Source organism: Daphnia pulex, chromosome 8, assembly GCF_021134715.1.
Source record: "Daphnia pulex isolate KAP4 chromosome 8, ASM2113471v1".
NCBI classification, from domain to species: domain Eukaryota; kingdom Metazoa; phylum Arthropoda; class Branchiopoda; order Diplostraca; family Daphniidae; genus Daphnia; species Daphnia pulex.
In genome coordinates, this window is record NC_060024.1 from 13,338,380 (window position 1) to 13,351,515 (window position 13,136).

The window sequence follows — 13,136 nt, forward strand, 5'->3', positions numbered from 1 at the left end:
TTTTAAATTACCGTAAAATAAAAAAATATGGATTTCCTTAAAAGTTAAGAGGATAAAATCTTTCCAGCGACGTTGCGCCCAGACCTCATCAGATTCAGACGCAGACTTCAAAGTATTGGAAAGTGGACGATGTAGAAAAATTCTGTTTTTTTTTTGTTTACGAAGTTTTTTAAAATTTGCACTTTGAAATATTTGCCGCAAGGTAAGCAAGTCGATGAATTTACTGACCCAAAAACTTAGTAAATGGATGACAAGTGTAATCCTAATCTATTTATTGTCTGTGGTTACAGGATTTTGAAGTAATGGCGTCTAAGATGCAACTACGCGTAAAACACAAAGGTGGCCAATCTGTCATTTCAACCCTGTCATTAACCAGTAGAGTGGAGCAATTACTGGATGAATTGTCAAAATCAACCCAGATACCAGTGCACTTGGTTAAAATCTTGAGGGGTTTCCCACCGATTGCTGTGGATATTTCAGACAAAAATGTTTCCCTTGGTGAATGTGGTCTGCAAGAAAGAGACACCATTCTTGTAGAAGAATTAATAGAAACACAACCTGTGCAATCTTTACCAGTTTCCCATGAAGACAGTACAGAACTTGGAAAAATTGCCCCAGCAGGCATACTACTAAGAAAAGTTGTTCCTTCTGATAATTCATGCCTATTTACAAGCATTGGTTTTTGTCTTTCAGGTAGAGAAGTAATTTTAGCTTTAATTGCAAAATAATTGATGTTTTAATTTAGGCAAGCCTGATCCCAAATCCAGCTCATTTATGAGAGAACTGGTTGGGTCAACAGTTATAAGTCAAACAGAAACATACAATGAAGCTTTGCTGGGAAAACCCAACAAAGAATACCAGAAATGGATTCTTCAGGTTTGTTGTTTATTATGTTTTCAGTTGAAGTTAAATTGTAGTTATGTGTGCTTGAAATAGGACGATTCTTGGGGAGGGGCCATTGAACTAGCTATTTTATCCTCTTATTTTGGATTGGAAATTGATGTTGTTAATACTCAACACTCAATCATCAACAAATTTGGTGAAGATCAAAATTATGGACAAAGGATACTTTTGATTTATGACGGCATCCATTATGATCCTCTCTATCTAGAACCTTTCGACGTAAGTGTATATTTATATGAACAAAGTTTGTTTAATTTCATATTATTGTTTACTTTAGGGGAGCCAAAACAAAACGTTGTTTCCAACATCAGATTCTGCGGTATTGCAACAAGCCGAAGAATTGGCGGTAATTAAAAACCACTTATTTTATGCTTTAATTTATACCTTAATTTTTTATATTACTGTATTACAGGCCGAGGCTAGAGCGAGCCACCAGTTCACCGATGTCAACCACTTTACGCTCAAGTGTATGGTGTGCAATTGCTTTTTGACGGGTCAGATTCAAGCGCAGCAACATGCAAAAGAAACGGGTCATGCTAACTTTGGTGAGGTTACGGCTTCAAGTTAACGACAGATGTTAAAGATCTCAGGTGTGCTACATCGTTACAAATGTGACTAAAAGATTTCGCAGAAGATTTGCGTTTAGATTTGAATCGTGCAACAGCTTAATGTATTTGAATTATAGTTATTCTCACTAATTTACTTGTTTGTGCTTGACTAAATTAACGAGAAGTAAACGGTTTTTCCCCTCTGAAGGCAAATAAAATTTAATTATTTTGAAAAATTTCTTTGTATGCGACAGTAGAACTCCAAAGACATAAGAGCTCCTTTTTTCAATATTATTAAAAATACTCGACAGTAGAACTCCACTACACGACAATAGAACTCCAATTTCCCGTAGGGATTCTGACATTCTGTACAGGTATTTTGGCATACGGGAAGAGGAAGACTAGTTCACATTTTGCCAAATGATGGCTTTTGATTTCAAATTTCACCGATAGATGACTTTGATTACTTTTTCTGCAATAAATGGTGGGTCGGTCGAATTAACCAATTTCCCGTAGGGATTCTAGTCACAGTCGAAGGAGGCTCAGTTTCGACACGCCACCGCTGCAATTCAAACTGCAAAATTCAATTGCAGTAATTAGACACTTAAATTTACGTAATTGTGTCACCAATCACGCAAATTTTTGTAGGCATTAGATTAAACAAAGAAATCTCTTTAAAATGGATCACATTTTACGAAGATATAATATATTCATTTTTTAAAACAGCGATTCTAAGTCAAACGGGGCTCAGTTTCGAAACGCCACCGCTGCAATTCAAACTGCAAATTCAAAACGACACTAAACATTAATACAAAATTTACGTAAATGTGTTTCTTATCACGAAAATTTTTGTATGAAAGAGATTAAACAAAGAAAGGTCTTCAAAATGGATCACATGAAGATATACTAATAGCTGTATTTTTTACACAGCGATTCAAAGTCGAACGGGCTCACTTTCCCGGCTTGATGTGTGTCAACCCAAAAGCTATAGTTTGCAGGCCTAACAAGAAGCGAATTTGGTGGCAGTTTTTACGACTGCCCGGCGGCCTTGTATACATGTAGATCCCCACCAAACGTGAACAGATAAGCGTCGGGTTTGTTTGTTTACGTTTAAAAGCAAAGTAAGTTTTACCAGTTTTACTACTGGTTTAGACAAACAAATTGGTTATTTACACATTTTTTGGTATGCCTCAAGTCCATAGATAGTATGTAGAATTTCAATTTGTGAGTGCAATCTACCACAATTGACAAACATTTCTTACTGAAATATTTTCCTTTCCCTTTTTAGATGCCTGGAGAAGTTCAAATGGAAGATGAAGCTGAGACTTTGACATTCCAGGCCAAGATTGCTCAGCTTATGAGCTTGATTATCAACACCTTCTATAGTTGATCTCCAACTGCTCAGATGCCCTAGACAAGATCCATTATGAATCCCTGACTGACCCAAGCAAGTTGGACAGCGGCAAGGATCTTAAAATCAAGATTGTCCCCAACAAGAATGACTCACTCTTATGGATACGTAAGTTGAGAAATTTAGTTCCTCCTATTTGAACACGAATTTGACTGTTCTGTTTCTCTTTAGTGGTATCGGCATGATCAAGGCTGATTTGGTTAACAACTTGGGTACTATTGCCAAGTCTGGAACTAAAGCTTTCATGGAAGGCCTCTCTGCCGGAGCTGACATCTCCATGATTGGTCAGTTTGGTGTGGGTTCCTACTCTGCTTACCTGGTTGCCGACAAGGTGACAGTTCATTCCTAGCACAATGATGATGAGCAGTATGTTTGGGAATCTTCAGCTGGTGGTTCTTTCACCATCAAGCCTGATCACAGAGAACCCATGGGTAGAGGAACCAAGATTGTCCTCCACTTGTAGTATCCAGCTCCAGGCTGGATGATTCGACTACAACGACGTGGAGTAGTGTCAACTCGACGCTGGAGGACTTGGTGAGACAACAACAACAACCCAAATCGGTACAACAAAACTTGAATTCGTGATTTTATTCGTTCTTACAAAAATAAATTTAATTCGCCCTTAAAGTTAACTACGGCAACTGATTCGGACATGGAGTCCAAGTTGTCCGCCAAGGTTCTGGTAATGCTGCCCGTCTTCCGCTTCCTGCAGTTGCTGTGTGAGAATCACAATCGAGACCTGCAGAACTTTTTGCGGGCCCAGTCCAACAAAAACAGTTACAATTTAGTGTCAGAGACACTCATGTTCCTCGACTGCATTTGCGGATCGACGACGGGCGAACTGGGTCTGCTCGGCCTCTACATTAATGAGCACAACGTCACCCTCATCAACCAAACCCTGGAAACATTGACGGAATATTGCCAAGGACCTTGTCACGAAAACCAAAACTGCATCGCCACTCACGAGTCGAATGGACTGGACATCATCACGGCTCTTCTTCTTACCGACATCAATCCATTAGGTAACAATTTCCTTTCATTCCATTTGATTCTAATACTTATTTGATCAATTATTTAGGAAAACGGAGAATGGATCTTGTTTTGGAGTTGAAAAACAACGCCTCCAAGTTGTTGCTGGCCGTCATGGAGAGTCGTGGCGAAAGCGAGAACGCGGAAAGGATCCTGTAAACCTGAATCCTCGCCAATTAGTGGACGTTGCCTGCTAAGCCTATCAGAAAAGTTTGGTCGGTGGAGAAGAGGCGACTAGTCCCAAAGAAGTCGGCCACAACATTTACATTTTGTGCCATCAGTTGGCGCAGCACAACAAAGAATTGGCCGCCCTGATGAAACCGCCGCCAGTGGACGGAGTCAGTGGTGATGCGGCCCTGCAGTACTACGCCAATCACACGGCGCAAATCGAAATTGTCCGTCACGACCGGACGATGGAGCAGATTGTCTTCCCCATTCCGGAATAAATGTGCGACCAACGACACGAAAGTGCGCGTCTTCCACACGGCGGAGCGCGACGACCAGGGATCGAAAGTGGCCGCCTTCTTCGAAGGAGTCGACATGTTTGACGAGATGAAATGGCAGAAGAAATTGCGCGGACAGCCGTTTCTCTTTTGGGTCAGCTCGCACTTGTCCATCTGGAGTCAAATCCTCTTCAATTTGGCCGTAATTATCAACTTGATTGTCGCCTTCTTTTACCCGTTTGACACTGACGGACCGGCTCCTGATCCTCGCACTCACCTCTCAGGTCTGCACACCTTTAAAAAACAGTGACTCCCATTTCCATCTTTTCAACGATCTTTTTCGTTTATTAATTCAGGTCTCATCTGGGCCGTCATGCTCCTATCCGCCGCTGTGGCCATCACGTTACCCAAACCGTCGGTTATTAGGACTCTCGTCATGACAGTCATCCTCCGGCTTATTTGCTCAGCCGGCCCTCAACCCACACTGATGCTCCTTGGCACCGCCACGGTAGTGTTGAAGGGCGTCCATCTGCTGAGCATCATGGCCAACGCCGGGACATTCCAGCGGAGCGTCAGACAAATCTGCACGGACACGGAGATTGTCTACCACGTCGTTCACCTCATCTTTTGCTTCCTCGGACTCAGCCCCCATCCATTCTTCTTCTCCGTCCTTTTGTTTGACGTCGTCTACCGCGAGGAGACGCTGCTCAACGTCATCCGCTCAGTGACGCGAAACGGCAGGTCCATCGTTCTCACTGCCGTTTTGGCTCTCATCCTAGTCTTCATGTTCTCCATCATCGGGTATTTCAGTTTCATGTAAGTTTTCCATGTTCCATATTGAAATTCTTTTATTTTTGCCACAAGAAACGGACAAGAAAGTCGAGATGGTCGTCATTTTCAAGTCTCCCTGCTGTATCGTCACCTCCCAGTACGGCTGGACCGCCAACATGGAGCGTGTCATGAAGTGAAGGCTCAGGCTTTGAGGGATACCTCCACCATGGATTACATGGCCGCCAAGAAGCACTTGGAAATCAACTCCGACCATCCCATCGTCGAAGCCCATTCCAACATGACATGATCCAAATGATACAAGTTGTGAAACTGGTCAAAAGGTAAACAAAAAAAAAAAAAAATACTTAGGCGTGCTCCTGGATTACAGTTACACCCCAAAATGATGTCTGTAATAAGCGCCAAGCAATCACCCTACCGACCCTACATTGCGCGAAAAAATACTTAACCTATATATAACCTTACCCCTAACCCCCAAAAATGTATTATGCACACTCCCTCATTTAAGTTAAACCCCAAAAGTCCCGGAGGGAAACTGGCGACGCTAGGCGCGAGGCACAATTCAATTCATCACCATTAGATGGCGCTGATGATTTTTGAACTGCGCGCGTAGAAAAGAAACTGGCATGTGGCATCTAGGCCTTGAAGGCATGAAGTTAGTGTGATGTGATGGGCTGATGGCGGATTGTCGAGTTGTTGTCGAAAGTTTTCCTATTTTTCCATGAATATTAACGATGAATTCAAAGTAAATTCAAGTTTATTTCTGTGCAACTTGTTTGCGATGTGATTTATTCCGTATGTGTGTTGGATCAAATTTCATATTTCTTATTATAATTTGTTGGAAGGAACGCCAAAGGCAACTAGCCTACAAGTACCCTACCATCAATTTTTTCATAAAATTGTCGTTCAGCTGAATGCTTCATGCTGTTAAAACAGGTAAAAACCGATAATAGCTAAGTCACAATTTTGTGAATACCTCTTTACATTCTTAGTTAATGTTCATCGTAATTATCTGGAGTTTCTGTTGATGTTGGGTACTATGTAGGTCACTAACCCCAGCGATGACACTTGTTGTTTTTCTGAACATGTTTTCTACAAATAATGCATTGACAAACAAGTATTCTTCTTCCTTCAAAAATTTTCAACTTTTATTTGATGCCGTAAACTTTATTTTCAGTCATAGATAAAGCTATGGAAACATAATCAAGGCCATGGGTAATCTTCAGGTTTGTTATTGCAGCAACTTTGGGGAAGTCACATGAAAAGATGCGGGGCACATACCAACATGTGTTGTATTTTTCTCAATTTTTCTGGATGTTTTACTCAAGCAGTAGGTATTAGCAATTAACTTTTGTTTATTGCATCAATGTTTTAATATTTATTGAAATATATCCTTTAGATTTGACATGACAGTTTGATGCCACAGTTAGTTTGAACTCTAAATGAAACACAGATAACTGTTGCTGCTGCCTTACAGCCACAGGCAGGAAAATTATTCTTTTCTTCAGAAAACTGTAAGTTTTATTTTTTGTCTTGACCCCCCCCCCCATACTTTCTGTTAATATTATAGATTTTTAGTTGCAAAAGTGAAGGGAAGTCTGAAATAGCTAACTTAATAATTTGTGTGATGTGTCATAAGGGAAGTAATCTAGTCTTCATCTCCGCTTGATTCATTTCGTGCCAGTTAGTGAAAGGCGTGACGAATTCAAGTTGAGGTGTTGCGTGCTGTCTGCAAGCTAGCAATCCAATTGGCTGTCGCTAGTTGGCTAAAATGACGTCCACCAGGAGCGCCATGTTGTTTCTAACAGACGCAGCCGAAATGAGTGTTGAATGTTTATCGTGACGTTTCCCAGTGCTGAAAATGAAAAGGTATATTTCTTGTTAATATCTTAGGGTTATTTAATGTAACATTTTGATGTGCAAAATTTACAGGTGATTTAGCTTGTAAACTGTTGATGGCCAAATCATCTCGTACCTTAAGTGCATGTACATTTCGCCAATTTATAGTGCATCAAGCGTCTTGAGTTTTTTTTTGTTATTTCCGTAATCTATACTTCAGAGCAATTAAAGTAAATTTGTTGATTAATTTCCCTGCAATAAGGCAATATATTTTATTAGTTTATGTTCAGGTAGGAGATCCATTTGCGGCATTTGCTTGTCTATCAAATAATTTGAGATCACAACAAAGTCTGAGCTTCGTTGCTGTCATGCAGATGGTTTCGTTACAGCCACCTGGTGAAAATTGAGTTCAAGTTGGGCTGCAGCTGCTGCAAGCAGTCTGTAGCCTTGATGTCATCCTGAAGTGTTCTCAATGTGTCAGTCTAGGCTGAAGCTAATTAAAGTGTGCTGTTCAAGTCTTGTGAGTGTTAAAAGTATCAATTTGCACTCAAGTTTATCTATGTTTAAGAGACGATTTGGAGTGAATACTAATAACTGTTTAATTAATCTTTTAGATCATAGACGTCAAGCACATTGATAACAAATTATAAACAAGGTGAGATGTCAAGCACATTGACAACAAATTATAAGCAAGATGACTTTCTTTTTTCATATATTTGCAGGGTCCAAACTACATGTTTCTAAATTTGCATACCAGACTATGAGAAGTCATGTCATTTGAAGAAAAAGGGCAATGACTACACAAGTACACAGTGAACAAGGTCCCTTGTTTAAAAACCCGTTGGCTGCTACCTGTGAATCTCCCTTTTTACTTCCTTAAACGGGCCCTCTTGATTGAGGTATTGCTTTTTGTCGCTACAATCTTATTGAAAATTATTGTCATCCTATTAAATGTTCATTCTGCTTACAGGGTAATCCTTCGCTACTGATCATGGACTCCATCGGTGAAACTGAAAACCGACGGGAGAATGCTGTAATCCAAGACTGATAAATTGTGTAGTTAGATTAAATTGCAAGTGCATTTCTGGGCTCCCTTCTTTTCTGTGGCCCCGTTTCCCTAACTAACCACTAACCAACGCCCGCCGGTGGTCACTCACCCGCTGTGAAACCAGGAGGAGGGGAGGGCTCTGGTCGAACGGGGACTTGGAAGGCGCATGATCCGACGAAAACTTTTAGAGGGTCATGAGTCTAACCCGGAAGCCTATTATGACTAATCGCTCCCCAGTAAAACTTGCCTCGCACTCTTCTCTCTTCTTCCATTTCCAGGTAATCTCCCTGGATCTACGCCGACACTGCATGTGCGAGTTTTAGCAAGCAATTCGCCACCCAATTTGACAAAGAGTGATAGTTTGTTTTCACGGAAATTTCGTCAGACGGTTACAAAATTTCTAATTCAACAATCTCATGTAGAAATTTGCATCTAGTCTACTGGTGCAAATTGTGATTCTTCAAGCTTCATTAATTTAGGTGATGTGTTAAAAGCAATTGTGGGTAGCTAAACAATTGAACTAATCCACTTTTTCTGAATATTTTGGTTTTAGATCACTTTGTTGTTTTTAGATTTTCTTGTGATCTATCTTCAAAATATTCTGAAAAAGCGAATTAGTTCATTTATTGGCTACTCATAATTTTTTTAACACATCTCCTAAATAATCAAGCTTAAAGAATCGCAATTTGGACCAGTAGACTAGATGCAAATTTCTACATGACATTGTTGAATTAGAAATTTTGTAACTGTTTGACGAAATTTCCGTGAAAACAAACTATCACTTTTTTGTCAAATTGGGTGGCGGATTGCTTGCTAAAAAGCCTCGCACAGAAAAAATTGATTTGAACCGGACGCTCTGTTTAATGAATTGTTTATTTTGTAAGTGTTTCTGAATAAATTGAGTTGTACATATTACATAGATGGTTTGTTTATTCAATATTCACATTTACATAATACAGATATTTGTGGGGAAATGGGGGTTTAAGGAATAGATGTTGGTGGATGTTATGGGGTTTAAGGAATGGATGTTGGTGGATGTTATGGGGTTTGAGAAATAGATGTGGTTATATAGGTATATGGATGTGATAGACAAAGGATTTCATTTCTACCTTATTAAAACAAATCACGACTTTTTCTAGTTAATGAAAACCAATTGCCCCCCCCCCCAATCTTCCCCTCGCTGATTTCCCAATCGCGAAGGCATGTTTATTATTTGTTCAACGTAAAAATTCCCCGTATTACTATTTTTTTTTTCATTCTCAACATATAAACGGTTAACTTCATAGACGCAAATAGCAATTAAACTAAATACTGGATGTAGAACTTATGTAGCACAACACCAGCGATTCAACACCAAGGAACTTTTCTGTTCCTTTTTCAACATATAAACGGTTAACTTCATAGACGCAAATAACAATTAAAACTGGATGTAACTTTTGTGGACAACACCAGCAGTCCGGCACCAAGGAACAGCAACAGCATAACTCGATGCAAAAAATCTTTCACCAGTATAGGCTGCAACAACATATGCCATATTGGACAGCAACATCACTGCTACGTAAACATAAACCTATGACCAAAATGAAATTAATGTTTGATCAATGGAAATTCTGTATAAAATAAAAAAAATCACTTCAAATGGAGTTCACCCAAATATTCTATGGCAACACTATCTGATAACTATAGTTTAAACAAAAATTTACATGAAACTAGATTACTCATTTAAGATTTCAATACAAATTCATTTGAAATTTGTAGTGCTCTGCAGTGAAACAAAAACATTCTTCTACAGTATCTGCCTATCTTGTTAACCAATTCCCCTTAAACAATCCATAACTCAATTTACATATGATCAAAGGAAAGAGCTGTTGACATGATGAAATCCCCAAATGTTAAAATTAAACAATGTAAGCAATTACAGTAGTCCAAGCATGATACTTCCCAAGTTAGAACTTATAAAATTGTTATCAAATTACCATTTCAAGGAGTCTTCTTGCAGTTCTACTAGATGTCCAACATTTCGGCAACCACAATGCAGCATGATCCAGCGTCAACTCAGATATGGCTGATCCCAGAAGACTTGAAGCATGGAACTCTCCCACACTCCAGGACAACATCAGCACCAAAGACTGCATGCAACAGCTCAATTTAATCACACCTTTCACTGGATGACTGCAACGAATCCATGCGCACATTAGACTGCAAAAAAAAAGCGCAGACTTCACCTGGCTATTGAAAAACAAAAACAAGTTACTAACAAGGAACAGAATCTCATGTAACATAACAAAACAACAAAAGTATGAAGTTAAACTATACAATCTCTCAGAATTACCTTGATAAATCTTACAAAGGAATTTGTAGTTGTCAAGTTTTCCAACTTGAAAATAACAAATGTAATCCACATTTCCATAATGGTCTTAACTCATAATTGCAACAGAGAAGCAAAGGGGTCTACTCTCTAGTCATTAACTAAATCTGTTGCGATCAACTATCAGTTGAATGCAAAATAAATAAAAACACAAGATTTCCCAAGTTACAACCAATAATATCAATCATATTACCAATTCAAGAAGTTTTCCTGCAGTTACACTTGGGATAGCACCAGCTCGATAAACTGCATGCAGAAGCTGCAACTCAACCATGACTCGATCACACCTTTCACCAGCTGGCTGGTGGTTTTACATGGTTTTACAGCCATGAAGCTCAGACTTTGTTGTGTTCTAAATTTCTGCAACAGTTGAGCAAAGAAATCTCCATTTCCAACCTGAAAATCAACTAATAAAAGTAAAACCTATTGTATTATTGCAGGGAGATTGATCAACAAAATTACTTTACTAGCTCTGAAGTGTTTCTGCACGAGATGAGACGTACAGTATCCTTCAATAAATTCCGAGGGGGGTGCTTGGAGAATGAAGACATCTGTCGGATCCCAACTAAACCCTTTGAAAATATTTCGCGCAAACTTGATACCGTGCAGACGCAAACTTGACGTGTAGACCGAAAAGGTAATCATAACAACTCAGAACAGCAGGTAATTGTGTGACTATTTACAACATGGCGTTTTCATATTGTCTAATGTTTTTTAACAAAGTGATTTTAAATAGATGCTAAATGATTTTGCTTTCTTTTTTAACTTGGCGTCTCATTCCTGGACTGTTTGTGAATGGGATTTTTAAATTCTTCAATGGCATTCAAGGATTCAAGGATGAATTGAACAAGAAACTGGAAGAAGTAAGCAAGAAAACGATTCATTCAATATCCGAAACGCAAGAATTGATCCAGCAACTGACGGTATAAATACGTGTTAGTCAAAACGACGTCATTTGATTTTATTTTTTGTTGTAGGCCTACACATGTCAACAAATGTTGGAGGAGACAACGACCAAAATGGAGAATCTTTGTAATCAGTTGTTGATTAAGAATGAACACAATAGAAATCTTGACAGAAAGACTCGCAAAGCAGAATACATATTAGCTGGCCAAGAGACCTCTCAGCGATTAATATGCTGATTTGGAAAAAAACAAATTGCTTATCTTAAGTTTCAGTTGTCTGAAAAGGCTATTGAACTCCAGTGCAAGGAAAGGAAGATTGAGGAAACTGAGAATGCCTTGAAAGACTTGTCGCTACATTCTCATAGCAATGAACAGGTATTTTTAGAAACATTGTAAACGAAACTAACACTTATGTTATCATTTTGATTGTAGTTGACCATTGTCGAAGAAAGCAATCGCGAACTTTAGGGCAAATTTGATGAAAAGGCCCAGGAACTTGAAGCTGCTCTTGTTTGTCGAGAGAATTCACAACGATTAAAAGCCGATCTCGATAAGTCAAAGTCAATAGAACTACAGTAGAGCGGATGGAAGAAATGGAGAGAGCCTTAGATGAATTGACACTAAAGTTTCTTAACACTGAGCGGGTAATTATACAAAGCTACTGACTTTTGTGCTGAATTTTTTAAATTACTAAGTTAATACTTCAGGCAGAATCCTGCCGATCAGAAGTGGACAACTGGACATGCCGAGACAACAAGAAAAGTTGGAGATAGGCGCTTTGAAAACATCCTTAAATTTAAAGAATTTAGAACTTGAGAGTATCAGCGGTGAATACGAAGAGGCCCAGTAGATTATGGCGTCATCGGAAAGAAAGATAGCCGATCTCGAGTCAGCCTTCTGGAGCGAAGATTGGAAACGGAAAGTGAACAGGTAAATTCGTTTCGAGCATCTGTCTTATTTGTCATTTAATTTAGATATATTATGGTAATTTTTTTAGGCTTCTTTCCCTAACCAACAACCTGTGATAAAGGCTGCCGTGGAACCAGCACGTTCGCTTCGGCCCATCTTGAAGCAAACATTTTCTGATGTCAAACAACAGGAACTGGCTTCACAAGATGCAAGGACACCGTTTTAGCTATAAAAAAAAGGTTAATAAAGGTTATACTTTTGAACCTAGAAAGGAGATGCATCTAAAACTGCCATGGATACTTTAAATCTTTTGCAGAAAGCTAATGCTATTGTAAGACCCTATTTGTTGATGTCGTGCCGTCGCAAACTTGATGCCATGAATGATATGAATTGATGATGCAATACAATGAATTATGCAAACAGCGTATATTTTTTTAATTTCCAGGTGGTTCTTTTGTTTATTTCAGTGAAAACAAACACTACATTATTACAGGTTTTAATAACGAGTCTAATAACCGTTCGCATCAATAACTAATTGCAGGCGATTGGTTATAGAAAGAGCGAGTTTTTGATGCGATTGCGCGATTGTCTCTGAACATTTTTCAGGCGATTTGTCGACGACAACTGGCCAAGTCAATCCTTTTTAACCCCCCCCCCCTCCCCCGTTCGTTTAGTTTCCTTGTCTATCCCCCAAAAAGTATGTTATCGTCCAAAAATTCCAGACAACCTTGATTTTCCGTGGCCGAGTTAGTCATTTTGGTCACCCTTCCCATGATTTAAAGTTTAATATGTCTCCTCTCTAAAATAATGGCTGTAAAACAAGCCAAGAGAAGGATAACGACATTAAAATTAACTTAATATTGGAACATTGTCAGGTCAAGGTTAAGAAATGGGGTAGAAATGTGACGCGAAAAAATCCTGCGCCGTATATAAAAACTCAACTC

At 39.1% G+C, this 13,136-nt stretch overlaps 1 protein-coding gene, 4 long non-coding RNA genes and 1 pseudogene across 12 annotated transcripts; 5 read left to right on the plus strand and 1 right to left on the minus strand.

Annotated features, from left to right (window-relative positions):
• The first annotated feature begins 58 nt into the window (after positions 1–58).
• On the plus strand, positions 59–1,658 carry LOC124200934 (ubiquitin thioesterase OTU1-like). Its single transcript, XM_046597330.1, has 6 exons — positions 59–202; positions 291–693; positions 746–876; positions 937–1,122; positions 1,181–1,249; positions 1,316–1,658. The coding sequence occupies exons 2-6, from the start codon at positions 303–305 to the stop codon at positions 1,469–1,471; spliced, it is 933 nt and encodes a 310-aa protein (XP_046453286.1). The 5' UTR covers positions 59–202; positions 291–302; the 3' UTR covers positions 1,472–1,658.
• Positions 1,659–2,544: 886 nt separating this feature from the next.
• Positions 2,545–2,934, plus strand: LOC124200939. The gene is made up of 2 exons (XR_006877424.1): positions 2,545–2,675; positions 2,740–2,934. It is a non-coding gene; the product is annotated as an uncharacterized LOC124200939 (long non-coding RNA).
• A 62-nt stretch (positions 2,935–2,996) lies between these two features.
• Positions 2,997–5,427, plus strand: LOC124200938 (annotated as a pseudogene).
• Positions 5,428–6,767: 1,340 nt separating this feature from the next.
• Positions 6,768–7,851, plus strand: LOC124200940. The gene is made up of 4 exons (XR_006877425.1): positions 6,768–6,992; positions 7,056–7,192; positions 7,253–7,482; positions 7,577–7,851. It is a non-coding gene; the product is annotated as an uncharacterized LOC124200940 (long non-coding RNA).
• Positions 7,852–10,161: 2,310 nt separating this feature from the next.
• Positions 10,162–10,882, minus strand: LOC124200942. 5 transcript variants are annotated; one of them, XR_006877434.1, is made up of 4 exons: positions 10,841–10,880; positions 10,775–10,785; positions 10,572–10,679; positions 10,162–10,239 (listed from the first exon to the last, which is right to left on the minus strand). It is a non-coding gene; the product is annotated as an uncharacterized LOC124200942 (long non-coding RNA). The 5 variants fall into 5 exon arrangements; XR_006877431.1 differs by having other exon boundaries at positions 10,846–10,872; XR_006877432.1 differs by lacking the exon at positions 10,775–10,785 and having other exon boundaries at positions 10,846–10,882.
• On the plus strand, positions 10,876–12,619 carry LOC124200941. Of its 4 annotated transcripts, none has more exons than XR_006877428.1 (6): positions 10,876–11,041; positions 11,115–11,301; positions 11,356–11,658; positions 11,716–11,927; positions 11,991–12,213; positions 12,281–12,619. It is a non-coding gene; the product is annotated as an uncharacterized LOC124200941 (long non-coding RNA). The 4 variants fall into 4 exon arrangements; XR_006877426.1 differs by having other exon boundaries at positions 11,207–11,301; XR_006877429.1 differs by having other exon boundaries at positions 11,102–11,301; positions 11,991–12,619.
• Positions 12,620–13,136: the final 517 nt, after the last annotated feature.